At 38.8% G+C, this 21,773-nt stretch overlaps 1 protein-coding gene and 2 long non-coding RNA genes across 3 annotated transcripts; all 3 read left to right on the forward strand.

Annotated features, from left to right (window-relative positions):
- The first annotated feature begins 1,081 nt into the window (after nucleotides 1-1,081).
- On the forward strand, nucleotides 1,082-12,851 carry LOC149236069 (uncharacterized). Its single transcript, XR_016268371.1, has 4 exons — nucleotides 1,082-1,433; nucleotides 1,563-1,650; nucleotides 12,457-12,561; nucleotides 12,750-12,851. It is a non-coding gene; the product is annotated as an uncharacterized LOC149236069 (long non-coding RNA).
- A 1,406-nt stretch (nucleotides 12,852-14,257) lies between these two features.
- LOC149236070 (uncharacterized) lies at nucleotides 14,258-16,569 on the forward strand. The gene is made up of 2 exons (XM_089461502.1): nucleotides 14,258-15,439; nucleotides 15,557-16,569. Exons 1-2 carry the CDS (start codon nucleotides 14,263-14,265, stop codon nucleotides 16,213-16,215), a joined length of 1,836 nt encoding a protein of 611 aa, XP_089317628.1. The 5' UTR covers nucleotides 14,258-14,262; the 3' UTR covers nucleotides 16,216-16,569.
- A 2,142-nt stretch (nucleotides 16,570-18,711) lies between these two features.
- Nucleotides 18,712-20,387, forward strand: LOC149236071 (uncharacterized). Its single transcript, XR_016268372.1, has 3 exons — nucleotides 18,712-18,814; nucleotides 19,143-19,611; nucleotides 19,725-20,387. It is a non-coding gene; the product is annotated as an uncharacterized LOC149236071 (long non-coding RNA).
- The last annotated feature ends 1,386 nt before the right edge of the window (nucleotides 20,388-21,773 follow it).

Here is a 21,773-nt window from a genome sequence, read left to right on the forward strand (position 1 = left end):
GGATGTGTAGGAGTCCACAAGTGTAGTGGGCAAAGGCGAATGAGGTATGTATGGTGAAATTTACTTGTTTAGTTGCAAAGGCAAAAAGAGAGATGTACGAGGGAACTTAGTTGTTTGTTGCTAAATTATTTGGTTTCATACATATTTTAGTTGAACTCATTTGTTGTTTCATCATCGTATCATGTATTTTTGTTGAAATTTAGTTAGTTCAATACAGATCAAGAAAAGTAAAGGACCATTAGTGAAATTACTGAATATGTTTTTGATGTGAGGCACCATAACAAAGGTAAAATTGAAAACATATTATATTATTTTTGATATTTATTTATATAACAAGTGTTTTGCAAATGTAGGTAAAAGAACATGGGGAGCATTGATAAAACTTGTGGATTTGTAAGAGTCCACAATTGTAGTGAGCAAAGGCGAATAAGGCATGTGTGGAAAAATTTACTTGTTTATTGGCAAAGGCGAAAGAGGTATGTACGAGGGAACTTACTTGTTTGTTACTAAATTATATGGTTTTGATTTCTATTTTAATATAGCTCATTTATTGATTCATTGTTATAGGATGTGAGTTTGTTTAAATTTAGATGCAATGCAGATCAAGAAAGGTGAAGGAACATGGGTGAAACTACTGAATATCTATCTGTGACGTGAGACACCATAACAGAGGTATAGTTGAATGCATATTATATTGTTTGGGATTTACTTATATAATGAATACTATGCAAATGTAGGTAAAGGAAGACAAAGGAGAATTGATGAAACTAAAATATTTTTGTGTTAGAAAGTTACAAATGTGTAGGAGATTGTAGAGCTAGAAAGCGAGTTCAAGGATATCTTCTCATTCCAATGCAACAATACTCCTTTCTCCCTTCTTGTTAAGGAATTATGATTTTTTGTGATTGCATAAGATGTATTTTTGCATAATATTGCTTAGGAAACATTTTGTTTTCAATCATGATATTCTCATAAGATATTTGTTTCATGTTTCTTAGAATATTTTGTGTATTAAATATATTATTCATAATATGTTTTTGGTGTGCAGGGTGTCCTTGGTTGGCCATCGACGCATTTTGGGATTACTACTCAGTGTCTCCATCTATTGTTTCTTTTTGTTTGTTTGTTTAGTTTTGTTGTTTTTTTGCTATTGTTGGTTGCATCTTTCGTTATTGTTGTGTGCTTTTTTTTTTAAATAACTTTTACGTGTTTTTTTTAAGCATGGCCATGCTAATTTGTTATTTGATATTTTGTTTTTCTTATGTGCTCTTTCATCTATTTTTCTTATGTGATATTTTGTTTTTCTTATATGATTATCCATCTATTTTTCTTCTTTCCCTTTTTTTGGATTTAGTGGGTGGAGAAATTGAACAGGTCTTTACAACCTATATTTGGGTTTAGTTCCAAAAGTGTAGTCGGAAAAGGCGATGGAGGTATGTATTGAGGAATTTACTTGTTTTCTAGTACATAACTATATGGTTATATGGTTCCATGCTTGTTTTAATTAAACTCATTTGTTGCTTTATAATTATATCATTTGTTTAAATTTAAATGCAATAAAGGTGGAGGCCCAGTGATGAAGTGATTGGATAGCTTTGTGTGAGAGAGATTTGGGACACTACAACAAAGGTTGCGGCCATGTCATAGAGGGTAAGTTATCTTTTGGGATAGACAGTGACTTTTTTTTTTGTCTTTCCACTCCCAAGGCTTTATTTTGTTTGCGTTTGTGAGCATGGTCTCATAAACGAAGTCAAATATCTGAAATAGTAGTAACAACCTCACCTTAAAATGTGCTTCTCTAGAAGAGGTATTCAATCAAGATAGACTAGATATGTGGACATCTCGCCAGCATGAGAAGATGTGCAAGTCAAACCTCCTTCATATGTGTGTCTTTCAACCTTTCAAGTGGCCAATCTTCAATTGAATGCATGCAATTATGTGTAAATAATCCCTTCGCAGTGAAAATTATGTAGTGAATGATAGAAAATAACATGTTGTAGCTAAATACAGTGCACCAATTGGAAATGACTAAATAGGTAGCCCCATTTAACATAAACAATGTGCATAAACTTAACATGAAGCCATAGATATCATCAATCAACATACACAATGTGCATAAACTATATGTACCATGAACCCATCTTCCTCAAACTAGTTTTATTTCAATTTTGTAGGTAAGGTATGATAGACGTTTTCCTTTTAGACACCTTTAATCTCCTCAAATAGGTTGATCTTCTTGTTTATGTAAAAATGTATTGCATGGGCTCATTGTTTCAGAATCTAGTGGGTCCACTGAATGGACTCACTGGGAAAGGGCCAAACTCTATGGCAACAATGAGGAAGGGTTTCCACTATTGCCTCAACAAACTTCCTCCAGCTATTTAGTGATTTCAACCACAAGGGAGGCTTCCCTATGCCACCTACAAGGTATTATAATACTATGGCTCAAGATGACTTTTTTTGGAGGTCCCAAGATAGGTAGAGGGCTTGGCAGGGCCTAATATGACCAAAATATTCAAAGCTAGGGTTCATGCTCTCTGAGGTTAGACTAATTACCCTTATGCAACAAAACAACACATTATGCACAAATTTGTTTTCAAAACCCTAGTGATTACGCTAGATGTTTAAGAGAGAGGGTTTGGGGAAATTTAATTTAGTAACACAATTATAGACTAGTGCCTTAACCTACAAGGGCAACAAATGCTCTAATGCTCTAATAGTGTGATGTCACCCTCCAAATGAGCTCAATAAGCCCTCAAGTGTGAGGTAATGTTAAGGAGTGCTCCATACTCCATGAAGTGCCTTAAGGATCATGTGCAAGCCATCAAAAGTCTCCATGACAATATGTCATGCGCAAAAGTGCCCTACATCACCCTTACAAGAGGAAAATGAGTGACATGACATCAAAATATCTCAAGTGTTGGGGCTCCAAGGTGGTGTACAACCCCTCCCTTGTCATCTCAAGGATGACCCATCTAGGCTCTAGATCAGGTGATGCCCATCAAATAGTGTCAAGGCCAGCTTGGGGGCATCCTGGGTCCACTACGCACATCATCAATATCCCCAACACTAAGCATCATTGTGAAGTCCTCATATAGCCCAACACTCTTCTCTAGGTAGGCAATGTTGCACCAACAAAGTTGATATCTCTCTTTGTACTAGATAGTACAACTTCTACTAGTGTGTTGACGAGGTGGGGCAATCACCTCAAGAAGCCTTTGCTGTGTGATGTGGACCACCTGACAAAACCCCGTCAAGATCTAGTGTAAATCAATCAATCATTAGGTAACTAAAAACCATAGATGCATCATAGTGGCCCATACTTAAAGTTAGGGGCACAACCAATACTTCACACAAAGATCACCATCAAATATCTAACTAGACCAAGTCCCATATAGGTGTTTCCTCTCTTATGTTTGAAATTGCTAGATGGATAATCCTCTTAGGTGTTTCCAACCCCCAAGGGGAAGTGACAGGCGCCAAGTCAACCCATTAATCCATTGGTGCATGTGTAGATGATGGTAATGGAGTGGGAAAGTGTTAATTTTAGGTATGTTCTATGCTTAGAGCAATTTATTTCAATTTTCTCAGTTAGCTCAATATCTTTTCCAGGTTAGCAATCACATCAGCATTAAAGTAAACTGCAGATAGAACATAAACATAAATCACAGAAGACAAGCCAAGACAAGAGGACACAAGATGTGGCGCTAGCCAGGGACAAACCCCAATGTGGGGAAACCCTTGATCAATTCTTCTTATATGTTCTTCAATAGTTCAGTAGAGAGAGAGAGAGAGAGAGAGAGAGAGATAATACATTTACAACAAAAGTCAACACTTTGACTTATCTAAATAAGAGCATAGATCATCTCTAAGAATATGATACATGAGATTAGTTGAAGACATGTTGCTTCAACTGATTCTCCAAGATGACTCCTTCACCTATCATTGTGCTGCATCTCGTCATCATGCTGCACCATGTTGCATTCGTCATCATGCTGCACCATGCTGCACTCGTCATCACAATGCTGGACCTCATGACCATGCTATACATGTCATACTGCTGCACCTGATGCTGCCACTGCTGTCCCATGTGCCATTGTTGCACCATGCTGCCACAGTTGTCCCATGTGCCATAGCTGCATCATGTTGCCACACTGCTGTCCCATGTGGTATGCTGAACCATGTTGTCATACAGCATGTCTCATGTGCTTGCAGCACCATGCTTGCCATGCTGTCCATGCTTGTCATGCTGTCCATGCTTGCTATGCTGTCCAAGCTTGCTATGCTTGCCATGTTGTCCAAGCTTGCTGCTGTCCCATGTTTTCCTTAGCATTCCTTTGCTGTCCCATTTACTATGCAACTGTCCCATGCAGCTCCATGCTTGCTGCTGCCTAGTTATATTGTTGTAGCTGCTGTCCCTAACAGTCATGCTATCCCAATTGTGCCATTATTACACTATGCCATTGCCATACCTTGCTGTTGTCCAGTAGCCTTGTCATACCTTACTGTTCATGACTGATCTGGTTAGGGTACTAGGTAGCCCTACAGTCCTTGAACAACCCTCAAGAAAACTACGGTATACTCTCATGAGACACCTCCCCTAGCACGCTGCTGTTCAGGGCATGTTTGAACCCTCAAACTCTCCACGCTGTCCCTGTTTTGAGGTGGTTAGGATTGCGGCCTACCACAGTCCCATGTTGTCACCTACAACCCACCTTTTCGCTGCCCCAAAAAACCCTTCTTCAACTCGGCCTACCCTCGGCCTCCTTCTAGCAGCTCGGTGCCTTGTTTTAGGCCTTAAAACAATCCTCCTTTTCAGCCGCATTAGTCCTGCATCTAGGGCACCATATGCCTGCGGCTAGGGCACCATAGGTATGTTTAGGATATCGTTAGGGCTGCCTTAGGATATCGTTAGGCTTCTTCCTTGAGCTCATTTAGGTCAACGCATAGAACCCTTCCATTGCTTCGCTGGCTTGCCTTCTTTGCTGCAGCTAGGGCAGCCTCTTTTCCTCCAACGTCTAGGGCTTCCACTCCTAGATTTCTCTTCCACTAAAATCCAAGACAAGTGGAGAGAAATCAAGATAGAAGTGTGTGTGAAATGACTCTCAAGTCATCTCCTTTTATACTAAAACGTTGAGCACATGTGGGGTTTATTTGTTTGCTGGCCGACCTTGACAAATTGTCTTATAACACAAATAAATTCATAACTCCATGAATACTTATCAGAATCAGATGATCTTTAGATCAATCCTACACCTCTCGATGAGATGGATCCAAGAAAAATATCAGCTGCCATAAATAAGATGACCCACATGGAATTTGGCCCTAATTTCCAATTTTAATAGAAAGACTTCAGGGCCAAGGGCTATAGCCAAGTGACCAGCTAATGGTGGTCCAACATAGATGCAAGGGGGGAATAGTCGTGGAGGCATGAGTTACACCTTTCCTTGGCTTGCTTTTTTCACACCTCTAGGGCGCCTTTTACTTCTTTATCATAATGTTTTTATATGGGTGTGTAGCTCAGGAGGCCAAGCTTGCATTTGAGAGATTTAGAATTTATTAATTCATAAGATGAGATGGTTTATTGCTCATCAGGGTTGGGACAATATAGGGGTTCCTTTTCATGTGTGGAGCATCAAGTGCTCTAGGAATCATGTGATGGCTAATTGGGAAGGGGGGTAGAGCTTATGCTAGGACTTTTCCCACACGCTAATTTTTATCCCAACCATTTTTGCATTTTCCCTTTATTGTGCCTTTCTTTTTTTTTATCATTCTTTTAGCTGCATCAACGTCTAGGGAAATGTTTTCTAGCCCAAACACTAGGATGAGGATAAGTGTGCTAATCCCCATGACCAATGACCACCTGCTTGAAGAATGGATATAGAATAGAGGGAATGATGGAAAGTGGCAAGTATGGAATATCACAGGTATGCTACTTCATTTGAAAATTCCACAATAGGAACCCCTACTGCAGCAAACTGATGTTACTTCTCCTACTTGTTAATCCATACAAGTTATTTACTGTGTTCTACTTTAAATATCGAAGTAAATACCACTGCAACCTTCACTTAATTAATTATTATACAGAAACAAGAGACTGAGCAAGAAAGAAAATACAACACAATAAACACCGTTATTTTTGGACAATTGTCCCCGGAAAAATGCAATGCGGAAAAACCGATGCAACAACTCTGAGGGTTTATTATTATTAAGCAGTAGCTCTAAATACAACTCTGGATGCCCTTCTAGCAATCTAGTTACAGAGAAAAAGACACTGGCAGAAAACTTAGTGAGATTACCTCACTTCACTCGGCAAATCCCTCTGATCCGACAACTGAACTGATTATCCCTAGCTACAATTGCGTTGCCCCTTTGCAATAACTGTGCAGGCCTACGTGGAGCTTTACGTTGGGTCTCCCTGCCTCCTGGAGCTCTGACGTCAACCCTATCGGCTGATCCGACAACTCCCTAGCAATTTCGGACTTCTGTTGGAAGGCAACTTTGCCTCTGCGCTGGCCCTTCTGTCTATGCATCAAGCACTGCGTGGGCCCTTCTGGCCCAACGTCACTCTTTCCTGGGCCTGCGATGCCTCCACTGGAGCTTCTCTGCCTCTCTGCTGAATATTCAAGGTTTCGGAGAACATCCTCCAACTCAACTATCCCTGCCCCTCAACTGCAAGAAATCTCCTCAATCAAATTTTCCGCCTGAGAACTTTTCACTTCAGAAAATCGATTTCTTGATCTCTCTTGGTGTATTTTCCAAATCACCCTCATGCCCTTTCTTATATTTTCTCGTTGGACAACCAACGACCTAGATTAACTCTTAATCAAAGGCTTAGATCGTTTTGACTTGATCTTTGGAATGCATGTGCCCAAGCCTCCTTGCAAAATATTAGGCCTAGAGCACATCCGATGCTACCCCAAATCAACACTCCCTTTTAGCGAGGAATGTGCTCTAGCAATATACAACTGCTTCATACTGCTCTGACTCTAAAGCATCTTCCTCTACGCGGCTGATGTCTGACATGCTGTCCAACAACTACTGCGCTGCTGCCACAACTGTACTGCTGCCTTTGACACTGCCATCGCCATTGCTACATTTGTACTACAACTCCCTCTCAAATGTTGCATCTGCTATGCTGCTAGCACTGCCACTGCTAACACTGCATCTATACTGCAACTCAGTTGCTGAGAGAAGCAACTGAAAAACATCCAAAATTATTGAACTAATTGTGTTCAGTATGATACCACATGAATGCTGGAACTAACTGCTGCTAGTCTTTGCGCTAACACTCTGAATCTACTCCGCTGCTGCTGACCTCTGCCCTGTGCCATCTGCACTGTTGCCAACTCTGCTCTGCGCTGTTCAGTCTCTCGTGCTCCTTGCTACTATAACTGTCTCCTGGACACTCCTCGACACCCTCTGACACTAGTCCATCCTGCTACTACAAAACTGGGCTTCCGTAGCAAGGTCTTGATCCAAGAGGTGGACTCCTCAAGGATCCTGCCCATCTGTAGCTCTTTCGAACTACAAATCCAAATCAGCCCACCTCTCTCCTGGAGGTATCTCGGCTGTTATGGCGAACTCCTCCTGTTCGATCTTTGCGGTTGCAACCTTAGGATCGTGCTTCTCATCCTTTTCCGTTTTCTTCAAAGGACACTGGGATGCATAGTGGCCCATCTCGCCACATCTGAAACACTTCACCTTGGAGACGTCCTTCTTTCGTCTCTGTTGCCCTTGCTACCCCTTCGATGCAAAGGTTGCATTGTCCTCCTCCTCCTTAGGCTTCGGCTCACTGCTGCTGCTGCTTCCGTCAAGTTTGACCTTGACCAAGCCTCTCCTCATCTTCTCTTGTTTTAGAGCTGCCCACATCTCATCCCAATTAGGCAATGCTGCTCTGCCTAGGATACTCTAGACAAAGAATTGCCACTCATCTGAGACAGAATTGAGGGCCAGTCTAACCAACTTTGAATCCAGAGGTGTATGCCCGCAACAGAAAATTCATCACGAGTCTCCTTCAACTTCATGAGGAATGGATCCACATGCTCTCCCTTCTGGATTTGAGCAGATCTTAGCTTCTGCTGTAAGTACATCTTCCGTTGCTCGGAAGATCCCTGATATAACGTGGCCAAGGCATTCGACATCTCCTTAGCAGTCGCTATGCTAGCGACATGATACACCACATGATCCTTGACTCCATCCAGGATCATCCTTTTGGCATTTGCCATCTTAGTCGTGTACTTTTTTAGCGGATCTGCATCCGCAGGTTCAGCGAACACACTGGCGACATACGTCTTGAGGCATACTCATCTAGAAGTAAAGACATTCTAGCCTTCCAAATAACGTAGTTGAATGCTTTGTCCAACCTGTCCTGATCCCTTAAGCCACTAGCCATTGGTTTCCATATCTGCCAAAAATGTCGAAAATCCCTTCTCTGTTTCTCACTACTGCTCCTCAGCCAATGAGAAAACAGACTTCTCGGCGGGAAGTCTGGAGAGGAAAAGTTCCCTCAAGGTGCTTCTCTTCCTTGTTCTGACGTTTTTCAGCCCAACAAACGACCAGCTGAAAATTTGCGTCCCACCAGCTCTCTCACGCTGAGGCTTCAACGCTGCTCCCTTTGCCCCTGCAAAAATTCGAACTGGAAGTCCTTCTCTCCGTCGACTCACTTGGATAGAGACTGTCTCGAAAATCTGCCTTCTCGTCTTGGAACCGCATCAACCCTCTGGGGCTTTCAAACTGCTGCTTCTTGCAACTTTTTCAAACTCCCTCTTTTGCTCGACGCTAGATCTACAGTCTCTGCTTTTCTTGCTTCCCCTGCCTCTCTGATACCATGTGAAAATTCGACAATAGGAACCCCTACTGCAGCAAAATGATGTTACTTCTCCTACTTGTTAATCCATACAAGTTATTTATTGTGTTCTACTGTAAATATCGAAGTAAAAACTATTGCAACCTTCACTTAATTAATTATTATACGGAAACAAGAGACTGAGCAAGAAAGAAAATACAACCAAAATAGACACCGCTATTTTTGGACAAATGTCCCTGGAAAAATCCAATGCAGGAAAACTGGTGCAGTAGCTCTAAGGGTTTATTATTATTAAGAAGTAGTTCTGAATACAACTCTGGATGCCCTTTCGACAATCCAGTTACAGAGAAAAAGACACTGGCAGAAAACTTAGTGAGATTAGCTCACTTCACCTGACAAATCCCTCTGATCTGGCAACTGAACTGAGTATCCCCGGCTACAACTGCGCTGCCTCTTCGCAGTAACTGCGTGGGCCTGCGTGGAGCTCTCTGAGGCTCTGCGTTAGCTCTGAGCTGGGTCTCCTTGCCTCCTGGTGCTCTGATGTCAACCCTCCCGGCTGATCGAACAAATCCATGGCAATTTCAGACTTTTGTTGGAAGGCAGCTCTGCCTCTGCACTAGCCCTTCTGGCTTTGCGTCAAGCACTGTGTGGGACCTCCTTACCCAACGTCAGTCCTTCCTGGGTCTGCGCTGCCTCCACTGGTGCTTCTCTGCCTCTCTGCTGAGTATTTAGGGTTCCGGAGAAGATCCTCGAACCCAACTATCCTTGCCCCTCAACTACAAGGAATATCCTCAATCGAATTTTCCTCCTGAGAACTTCTCACTTTAGAAAATCAATTTCTTGATCTCTCTTGGTGTCTGATGATGTCCCGAGCTCTTACTTTCAATGCTTCTATGATGCCTTGATGGATCCCATTTAGTGAATCATGATAGCCATATCTACAACAAAAGACTTAGGAACTCGAAAAGAACTTAGGTGAGGAAGACTATCTAAATAGTGGGGATCTATTACATCTATTACTTCCTCCTTCTTGGATTTATTCTTTTGAGCTTCCTCCACTTCTTCGGTGATGTGGGTTTCTTCTCTTCCTCTTTTGTTATTGTCCTTCTTGAGCTTAGGAAAATCTCTCCTATAGTGCCCATATTCTTGACACCCATAGCATTGTATTTTAGCCATGTTTTTTGTTTATTTATTTATTTATTTTCTGAGGACTAAACTTTCCAAATTTTCCCTTTCTTTTGGTCTTTGTAGCATATGCTTGATTTTTCTCACTTGCTCCCACATCAGATTTGGCCTTTAGTCTAGATTCTTCAAACTTGCACAGTGACCATAGATGTTGGAATGGAGTAGCTTCTTTCTTCCCATAAATACTTGAATTAAAGTTACCCCACTCCTCGTGCATTTAATACAACTGTAGTCATTTCTATATCGGGCATGACTTCTCCCGGATCTTGTAGTTGATCTCGGATTTCAGATATCCTCATAAAGTATGAGGCTATTCCATCTTCCCTTGATATCTTCAGCTTGTAGAGTTCTTTCCTTAATGAGATGACTTCTCCAGCAGTGCTTACGTAATACAACTCTACCAGTTTGTCATAGATTTCTTTTGAAGTTTCAAGTTTGGATACATATGGGATAAGGGGATCCTTAATAGATTCTATGAGAATCCTTTGAGCCCTAACTTCCCCTTTCATATATTTTGCAAGAGCTTGAACATCTTACTTTCTTGGTTTAGTGATAAATCCTTTTACATGTTCCATAACCTCATTTTCAATGAGATTCAGATCTATCATTTTCTTCCATGCAAGATAGTTTGAATCCCCAACCAATTTGTTGCTTTCCTTGCAAAAATACATTTTTACAGATTCATAAACTTACTTGATAGGATTCTTCTTCTCCTTGCTTCTTCCTTGATGTTGATGATGATAAAGAGAGTAGAAAACTTCTCCTTGATGAAGGTAGTTTTCTTTAATAGTGATCCTTGATCCCACAAAGAGTGAGATCTCTTTGGATCCTTTGATGAAGATCAATGATGACTTCTTAGTGACGTCTTCAATGGTAAGGACCTTGATTCGTAGATCTCTTCAACTTGGCCTTGTTTTCTTAATGATGATCAGGAGACTTCTTTGTAGACTCCTCGTTCGATCTAGGGTTATAATGATTTCTTTGTAGATCTTGTCTTAAAGATGATCTTTGCTTTGATGCCTTCTTCAAGATTTGATCCTTGAGTTTCCCTTGATAAGATACCCTTCCTTGACTTTGTCACCTTAGCTCTGATACCATGTTGAGAAATCTAGGGCATCAAGATTAGGTGTTTTATCTTAATTAGATAACTGCTTGTGAATGCTCTTTACTTCTTGATTAGGATCTTCTTTTTCTTATGTTATTATAATGTTATTCTTCATTAAACAACTACCAAGCATAAACCATAAAGAGACGAGAGACACTGAATATAGGCTATCTGCTAGGGCCAAAACCTCTCACTCTTGAGAGGAAAACCCGAACAAATTCTTTTTCTTATAGAGATTCCAATTGACGAATACCAAGACCAAGACCCTTGACCTATTTTCCATTCCAAGACCAAGACACAAGTTCCCTTGATGATAGTCAACCTTCTGCTCATTCCTTTGTCTGGGCTCCTCTTCCACTTCGACCTCCTTCTGCTTCAAACCTTTGACCTCCTTGAATTAGGTTTGCAATCCTAATTCTAACTTGTACATAAGACCTTTTCTTATGCCTTTCCTTCGCTTGGGATGGAGTCTCCTACTAGCTTGACTCGACCTCCCTTATGACTTGAACTTCTTTCAACTCGGCTACCCAAAAGGACTGTTGTTCTTCTCGGCTCCTTCTGTTGCAATTGATCTTTTGCTACCCCACATGTGTAGAGGAAATTAACCCAAAAACAGACCTGAAATGAGCTTGGTTTATACCTACCTTCCTTTGCTTGATAACAGACTTCTTTTAGTGAGCTTCGCACCTCTTGTTGCAGACTTGATAATCATTGAAATTCTCTACCTGAAATGATGCTGAGCTGCCCTATAAATAGTTGTTGGAGCTTGTAATAAGCTGAATTGAAGAGGGTGAACCGACATGACTCTTTGGTGAAGATATTGTTATTCTTCTTGAAGTCGACTTGAAGGAGATGTCTTGTGCTTGTCTTGGAGGGCTTTCATACTTAATTTAATGACTCACAAAATGTAATATGCCCAAGAAGGGTCCTTCATACATGACATTGACTCAATTTGTCTTTTATGACTAGATGACAAAACCTAAAGGCTGACAATGGGAGCCATTACTAAAAATAAAATTCCTTGCTCATGAAACCCATGAGACAAGCATTACAATAATAATTTTATTTTTCTTCTTTTCATCAATTACATAAAATCACAATTACATATGTCATTATTAAGACCGAACCTAGTTGCACTTTTCAACAATTCATGACTTCAAATTGCTATTGTTGCTTTTCATGATATTCACTATGTCAAGAGAACTTGTACTTGTCTCAATGTTTTCATTGTTTTAACAAAATGTGCTGAAATGCTGTCCATTTTGTTATAATTAAATGTTTTCATAACAAAGTTATAATTGAATGCATATTATATTATTTAGGATTTATTGATATAGTGAGTGCTATGCAAATGCAGGTAAAGGAAGATGGAGGAGCATTGATAAAACTGCAGAAATATTTTTGTGTGAGAGACTTGCAGATGTGTAGGAGTCCACAAGTGTAGTGGGAAAAGGCAAATGAGGTATGTATGGGGACTCATTTGTTGATTCATGATTATATGATGTGTGTTTGTTGAAATTTAGATGGAATACAGATCATGGAATGTATTCAATTTGTTTCTGTGATGTGAGCCACCATAGAAAATGTATAATTGAATGCATATTATATTATTTCAGATTTATTTATATAATGAATGCTATGCAAGTGTAGGTAAAGAAGGTTGGAGGAGCATTGATGAAACTATAGAAATATTTTTGTAAGTGAGACTTGCAAATGTGTAGGAGAGTGTACAACTAGAAACTGAGTTCAGGTGTACCTTCTCATTTCAATATAATGGTTCTCCTTTCTCCTTTCTTGTTGAAGAATTATGATTTTTGGCATTGTTTTACGAAACGGCCGGGTTGACTCCGAAACGGCCGTTTCGTTCCGGGTCAACAAAAAAAATTTCAACTCGGCCCCATGACCCGGCTCGGTGACCGGGTCAGCTATGACCCGGCCGAGTCAGCCAATGACTCGGCCGGGTCATAGCTGACCCGGTCAACCCGGCCGGGTCACGTCAAAAAACGGCCGTACCGTTTGGAACCCGCTGGGCAGCGTTTTAACTTGAAAAAAATTAATTTTTTGCTGATTTTTGGCTGATTTGGTTAGGGTTTGTGGACATGAAAAGGTTTATGTGATTAGTTAAATGCATTTGGGGTCCATTTCCCCCTCCCAAACTCTATTTAAGACAGCCAAATGCTCTCATTTCACTCACAGCAGTCTTATGCATTTGAGTGAGAGTCTTCTTTGAGAGTTAGTGAGCAGTTCTTGAGCTTGTTTTGGAGCAGCAGTGAGGAGTCTTGGAGGAGCATTGTAGCTGGAGTGAGGAGCTTCTTGGGCAGCCATTTGGAGCAGCATTGAGGAGCTGATTTTTGGAGCAAGTTTGAGGAGGCAGTTTGTGCCTGGAGGTATTTTTTTCCACCTCTATAAATCTGTTTTTACTTGTTAAATTTTAGGTGCATATAAAGATAGCTTAGAGAGTGTTTTTAGTCAAATAAATGAACATTGAATCAATTTTTTTTTTTTTTTTTCATTTTCAGATTGTTTTCCTAGTCAAAAAATGGCACCTAGAGCAAAAGATGCTGCTTGGGCATATGTTGAAATGGTTGATGATGAGATGTGTTGCAAGTTTTGCCATAGGAAAATTAAGTCAGGTCCTGGGGGGATTCATAGGCTGAAACAACACTTGGCAGGGATTAAAGGCAATATTACTGCATGTAAATCCCCCGAAATTGGGGAGATTAGAAAGACTTTGTTGGAAAGCTTTGAAAAATTTGAAGCAGATAAGACTAGGCAAAAAGAGATACAGGCTAAAATTGGGAGGAAGAGGGAGATACAAAGAATGATGGCTGCCAACCCCCACTATGAGTTTGAGGGTTCTTCCTCTATCCCTCAAACTGATGCATCAAACCCTTTCCGTTATGTTCCTCCCTCTTTTGCTTCTGTTCAAGATAAGGGAAAGGGTAGAATGAAGGGTGATGGGACTATCAAAAGTTTTTTCACTCACTCAGGCTCCTCTCCATCAGATGCACATGGTCCTGAAGTTAGTAAAGGACTTTCTCAGCCCACTTTAGATGACCATTGGAAGAAAGAATTGAGGGAGACTGCTTGTGACTACATAGCTAGATGGTGGTATGATGCTGATATCCCCTTTAATGCTGCTCATTCACCATATTATGAGCCTATGTTTGAGGCCATACATGCTGCTGGAAAAGGCTTCAAAGGCCCTACTATGCAAGAGCTAAGGGGGGTTCGTTTGCAGAAAGAAATTACATCAATTAATGAGTATTTGCAAGATTTCAAGGAATCATGGGCAAGAACAGGGTGTACCATCATGTCAGATGGATGGACTGATCAAAGAAACCGTACCATCATAAACTTTCTTGTCTTCTGCCCACAGGGAACCATGTTTTTAAAATCAGTTGATGCATCTGATAAGGTAAAAGATGGCCACTTGTTGTTTCAGCTATTGGATGAGGTTATTCAGGGTGTGGGGGTGGCTAATGTTGTTCAAATCATCACAGACAATGCCTCTAACTATGTTCTTGCTGGTAGACTGTTAGAGGAAAAACACAAGACCATCTTTTGGACCCCATGCGCTGCACATTGCATAGACCTCATGCTTGAGGATATTGGGAAATTAGATTGGGTCAGAAACACTGTAGATAATGCCAAAAGCATAACAAAATTTATCTACAATCATACACTGGTTTTGAGTATCATGAGGAAACACACTGGAGGCAAGGATATTATTAGGCCTGCCATCACTAGATTTGCTACACATTTTTTGACATTGCAATCTATGCTTTCCCAACATAGAAACTTGCAAAAGATGTTTTCCAGTGATGATTGGAATAATAGCAGTTGGTCTAACAAACCAGAAGGCAGAGAATTGAGAAGGAAAGTCCATGATGAAACTTTTTGGAGAAAGGCAACAGAGATTGTGAAGGTTGCTGAGCCACTAGTTAAGGTGTTGCGGTTGGTGGATGGGGAAAGGTTGGCTATGGGCTTCATTTATGAGGCTATGGATCAAGCAAAGGAGCAAATAAAGGCAGCATACAAGGATAGAGTGGCAAAGTATGGGCCCATTTGGGCAATCATTGATGAAAGATGGAACAATCAACTCCATCGCCCTATACATGCAGCTGGGTATTTTTTGAACCCACGGTATCATTATAAAGCTAAGGAGTCAGGAGCTTTGAGGGGGGAGGTCAGAGATGGACTGGTTGATTGCATTGAGCGCATGGTCCCATCGGAGTCTGATCAGCTACTGATACATCAGCAGGTCACATCCTTCACCAATGCAACAGGTACCTTTGGGAAGAACCTAGCAAAGATTGCAAGAGAAGCAGATGAGCCAGGTAAACAAAAATTTCAATTTTCAATTTCTCAATTTCAAGTTAGATATAATTTGTAATTTTGTTGAGCTTCAGCCTTCATCTAACTCATAATTCATTACACTCCTATGTTTTTTGCAGCACAATGGTGGGAGGCCTTTGGTGGCCAGTGCCCTGAATTGCAAAGGTTTGCAATTCGTATTTTGAGTCAAACTTGCAGTGCATCTGGGTGTGAGCGCAATTGGTCTGTCTTTGAGAGGATTCACACAAAGAAGAGAAACCGTTTGGAGCAAAAACGGTTGAATGATCTAGTTTTTGTCCAATACAACCTTCGGCTCAGACGGAACCAATTGCTGAACAAAAGACCTGATTCAGATCCCATTGTGTTGGAAGACATTGATCCAACATCAGATTGGGTAGTGGAGAGTCGTCTACCAGAGTTTGATCCTGATGAGGATCTTGATGAACTTGATGTTGGAGATCCACTGCAGCGTGTTCAGTTGAATGCAGATCCCAATCCACCAGCCTCAGTCTCACAGCCAGCTAGTAGGACTCCAGTTGTAGGTGCTTCGCCTTCCTCTGCTCAGCCACGACAGAAGCGCAGCCGCATTTGTACTCTATCTCAGCTTGCATCTGCTTCACAGCCTAGTGGTACTGGTACTGGCACCACTTCTACAGTTGCAGTTGGAGACGATGATGATGAGGAGGAGCCATGGGGCCCCTTGTCTGGCTCTGCCTCTGATGATGATGATCCAGAGATTGGTCGAGATGATCTTGGCTCCTCTGGCAGTAGCCAGTAGCTACTAGCCTCCTTGGTTATTTGTATTTTGTTTTGACTCTTGAGTCTTTGATCATGTATGACAGACTACAGTTGACTATGTATTTACTATTGCCATTGGGTACACCGTACCATTTTGATATAATGGATTGGTTCATGAGCCTACTTTGATCATATGTTGTCTTCCATGTATATTATAATGTTGTGTGTTTGGAAACTTGAATGAAAATATTTAAAATTATGTTTAAACTATTTAAAATTATGTTTTTTTATAAAAAAAATAAATATTTAATGTATTTTTTACAACGACCGAGTCATTGAAATCGAGCCGGCCGAGTCATTGCCGTTTCCGTTTCCGTTTCCGAGTCGATCCTCGGCCGAGTCCGAATCCGAGTCCGTTTTGTAAAACATTGATTTTTGGTAATTGCATAAAATGCACTTTTGCATAATATTGCGCAAAAATAATTTTGTTTTCATTTATGATATTCTCATAATATATGTAAGTGTTTATTTTGATTTCTTTTTTGTACGTTGAGTGGGAAATTAAGGTAGGTTCTAACAACCCATGATTCCATAGGTGTAGTGGGTAAATGTTTATTTTGATTTCTATTTGGTACATTGAGTGGGAAATTAGGGTAGGTTCTAACAACCCATGATTCCATAAATGTAGTGGGTAAAGGTGAATGTTGTGGCAAATGTATGGTCCCATATGTGTTTTTATTTAAATTTTCCATTTTACATTTTTAGCCATCTGTGTAATTATTGAATGCAATGCAATGTAGGTAAAGGAATGTGGGGGTCACTAATGAAAATATCGAAATATTTTCATGAGAGAGACATTGTAGTAGAGTGTTGAAGCAAAAGAGGAGGTCAGTTTTCTTTTGGTGTGAAAGTCATGTATGATATGCTACATAATATTTCTTGTTATGAATACTATAGTTTTCTCCACCCTTACTTGTTTGTTTCATATTTCTCATAATATTTCATGTGTACTTAATATATTTTAGAATATTTTCTAGTCTCTGTTTAATACTTATTCATTTTTTGGTGTGCAGGGTACTCTTGGTTGGCCATGGATGCTTTTTGCAGTTATAGTGCGCTATCTCTTATTTGAGTTTTATGTTTTACTTTTGTTGGTTTGGTTGTATTTTTCTATTGTTGCTCATTTTTGTTTCTTTTTTTCTATTTTGTTTTTATAATGTTGTGGCTTTTATATATTTCTATTTGTGAGCATGGCCATGCTAACTTATGGTTTGGTATTTTTTTTTGTTGTGTTTTTTGAGCTTATTTTCTCTTGTTCATATATATATATATATTTTCGGATTCAATGGGTGGGGAAATTAAAGAAGACCTAAAAGACCAATTGTGGGTTTAGGGTTGATGCAGAGTCTACAAGTGTAGTGGGCAAACATGAATGAGGTATGTATGGAGGATTTACTTATTTGTGGGGAAAGACGAAAGAGGTATGTATGGGGTATTTGTTTGTTACCAAGTTACATGGTTTCATGCCCATTTTAATTGAACTCATTTGTTGCTTCATCTTTATATCATGCATGTTTGCTGACATTTTGTGCAATACAGATCCAAAATGGTGAAGGGCCATTGGGTGAAACTATCGTCTAAATTTGTGTGATGTCAGGCACCATAGCAAAGGTATAATTGAATGCATATTATATTATTTGAGATTTATTTATATATTGAATGCTATGCAAATGTAGGGAAATGAAGGTGGAAGAGCATTGGTAAAACTACAAAAATATTTGTGTGAGAGACTTGTAGATGTGTTGGAGCCCACAAGTGTAGTGGGCAAAGGCAAATGAGGTATTTATGAGAAAATTTACTTGTTTATGGGAAAATGCGAAAGAGGTATGTACGAGGGAACTTGTTTGTTACTAAATTATATGGTTTTGATTCCCATTTTAATTTAACTTATTTGTTGATTCATTATTATATAATGTGTGTTTGTTGAAATTTAGATGCAATATAGATCAAGAAAGGTGAAGCACCACTGGTGAAACTACTGAATGTTTTTTTGTGATGTGAGACACCATAGCAAAGGTATAATTGAATGCATATTATATTATTTGAGATTTATTTATATATTGAGTGCTATGCAAATGTAGGGAAATGAAGGTGGAAGAGCATTGATAAAACTGCGAAAATATTTGTGTGAGAGACTTGCAGATGTGTCGGAGCCCACAAGTGTAGTGGGCAAAGGCAAATGAGGTATGTATGAAAAAATTTACTTGTTTATGGGAAAATGCGAAAGAGGCATGTACGAAGGAACTTGTTTGTTACTAAATTATATGGTTTTGATTCCCATTTTAACTTAACTCATTTATTGATTCATTATTATATAATGTGTGTTTGTTGAAATTTAGATGCAATACAGATCAAGAAAGGTGAAGGACCACCACTGGTGAAACTACTAAATGTATTTCTGTGATGTGAGACACCATAGCAAAGGTATAATTGAATGCATATTATATTATTTGGGATTTATTTATATAATGAACGTTATGCAAATGTAGGTAAATGAAGGTGGAGGAGAACTGATGAAACTATGGAAATATTTTTATGTGAGAAAGTTGCAGATGTGTACGAGAGTTTATAGCCAACAGGTGAGTTCAAGGATATTTTTTCATTTCAGTACAATGGTTCTCCTTTCCCCTTTCTTGTTGAGGAATTATGATTTTTTGTGATTGCATAAGATGTATTTTTGCAAAATATTGCTTAGAAGACATTTTTTCTTCATTTATTATATTCTCATAATATATTTAAGTGTCTATTTTGATTTCTATTTGGTACATTGAGTGGGAAATTAGGGTAGGTTCAATTTGTGTCATTTGAGTTTATTTTCTTTCGTTACATATTGTTTCCTGAATTCAATGGGTGGGGAAATTATGGAAGACCTTGACAACCCATAGTGTGGGTTTGGGGTTGATGCAGAGTCTACAAGTGTAGTGGGCAAAGGCGAATGAGGTATGTATGGAGGAATTTACATGTTTATGGGGAGAGGCAAAAGAGGTATGTATGGGGGAACTTGGTTGTTTGTTACTAAATTATTTGGTTTCTTGCATATTTTAATTTAACTCATTTGTTGTTTCATCATTGTATCATGTGTGTTTGTTGAAATTTAGCTCAATACGGATCAAAAAAGGTAAAGAACCATTAATGAAATTAGTGAATATGTTTGTGATGTGAGACACCATAGCAAAGGTATAACTAAATACATATTATGTTATTTTTGATATTTATTTATATAATAAGTGCTATGCAAAATTGCAAACGTAGGTAAAGGAACGTGGAAGAGCATTGATAAAACTTGTGGATGTGTAGGAGTCCACAAGTGTAGTGAGCAAAGGCGAACGAGATATGCATGAAGAAATTTACTTTTTTATTCGCAAAGGCGAAATAGGTATGTAGAAGGGAATTTAGTTGTTTGTTACTAAATTATTTGGTTTCATGCTTATTTTGATTGAACCCATTTGTTGTTTCATCATTGTATCATATATGTTTGTTGAAATTTAGGTATGTATGTTCGTTGCAAAGTCGAATGAGGTATGTATGGAGGAATTTACTTGTTTATGGGGAGAGGCGAAAGAGGTACGTATGGAGGAATTTAGTTGTTTATTACTAAATTATTTGGTTTCATGCATATTTTAATTGACTTCATTTGTTGTTTCATCATTGTATCATGTATATTTGTTGAAATTTAGTTCAATACGGATCAAGAAATGTGAAGGACCATTAATGAATCTACTGAATGTGTTTGTGATGTGAGACAACATAACAAAGGTGTTTGTGATGTGAGGCACTATAGCAAAGGTATAACTGAATACATTTTATATTATTTTTGATATTTATTTATATAATACGTGCTATGCAAATTTAGGTAAAGAAACGTGGAGGAGCATTGATAAAACTTGTGGATGTGTAGGAGTCCACAAGTGTAGTGCGCAAAGGCGAATGAGGTACGTATGGTGAAATTTACTTTTTTAGTCGCAAAGACGAAAGAGGGATGTACAAGGGAACTTAGTTGTTTGTTGCTAAATTATTTGGTTTCATACATATTTTAATTGAACTCATTTGTTGTTTCATCATCGTATCATGTATGTTTGTTGAAATTTAGTTCAATACAGATCATGAAAAGTGAATGACCCTTAGTGAAATTACTGAATATGTATGTGATGTGAGGCACCATAGCAGAGGTATAATTGAAAACATATTATATTATTTTTGATATTTATTTATATAACAAGTGTTATGGAAATGTAGGTAAAAGAACATCGAAGAGCATTGATAAAACTTGTGGATGTGTAGGAGTCCACAATTGTAGTGGGCAAAGGCGAATGAGGTACGTGTGGAGAAATTTACTTGTTTATTAACAAAGGCGAAAGAGGTATGTACGAGGGAATAATTGAACTCATTTGTTGTTTCATCATCGTATCATGTATGTTTGTTGAAATTTAGTTCAATACAGATCAAGAAAAGTGAAGGACCATTAGTGAAATCACTGAATATGTATTTGATGTGAGGCACCATAGTGAAGGTATAATTGAAAACATATTATATTATTTTTGATATTTGTTTATATAACAAGTGTTATGCAAATGTAGGTAAAAGAACATGGAGGAGCATTGATAAAACTTGTGGATGTGTAGGAGTCCACAATTGTAGTGGGCAAAGGCGAATGAGGTATGTGTGGAGAAATTTACTTGTTTATTGGCAAAGGCGAAAGAGGTATGTACGAGGGAACTTACTTGTTTGTTACTAAATTATATGGTTTTGATTTCCATTTTAATTAAACTCATTTATTGATTCGTTGTTATAGGATGTGCGTTTGTTCAAATTTAGATGCAATGCAGGTTAAGAAAGGTGAAGGACCATGGGTGAAACTACTGAATATCTATCTGTGATGTGAGACACCATAACAAAGGTATAGCTGAATGCATATTATATTGTTTGGGATTTATTTATATAATGAATACTATGCAAATGCAGGTATAAAGGAAGACAAAGGAGAATTGATGAAACTACATAAATATTTTTGTGTGAGAAAGTTACAGATGTGTAGGAGAGTGTAGAGCTAGAAAGCGAGTTCAAGGATATCTTCTCATTCCAATGCAACGATACTCCTTTCTCTCTTCTTGTTAAGGAATTATGTTTTTTTGTGATTGCATAAGATGTATTTTTGCATAATATTGCTTAGGAAACTTTTTGTTTTCAATCATGATATTCTCATAAGATATTTGTTTCATGTTTCTTAGAATATTTTGTGTATTAAATATATTATTCATAATATGTTTTTGGTGTGCAGGGTGTCCTTGGTTGGCCATCGACGAATTTTGGAATTACTACTCAGTGTCTCCATATATTGTTTCTTTTTGTTTGTTTGTTTAGTTTTGTTGTTTTTTTGCTATTGTTGGTTGCATCTTTCGTGTGCTTTGTTTTAAAATAACTTTTACGTGTTTTTTTTAAGCACGGCCATGCTAATTTGGTATTTGATATTTTGTTTTCCTTATGTGCTCTTTCATCTATTTTTCTTACGTGATATTTTATTTTTCTTATATGATTATT

Source organism: Pinus tabuliformis, chromosome 8, assembly GCF_031772625.1.
Source record: "Pinus tabuliformis cultivar Carrire ecotype Pingquan chromosome 8, CPIR1, whole genome shotgun sequence".
NCBI lineage: Eukaryota > Viridiplantae > Streptophyta > Pinopsida > Pinales > Pinaceae > Pinus > Pinus tabuliformis.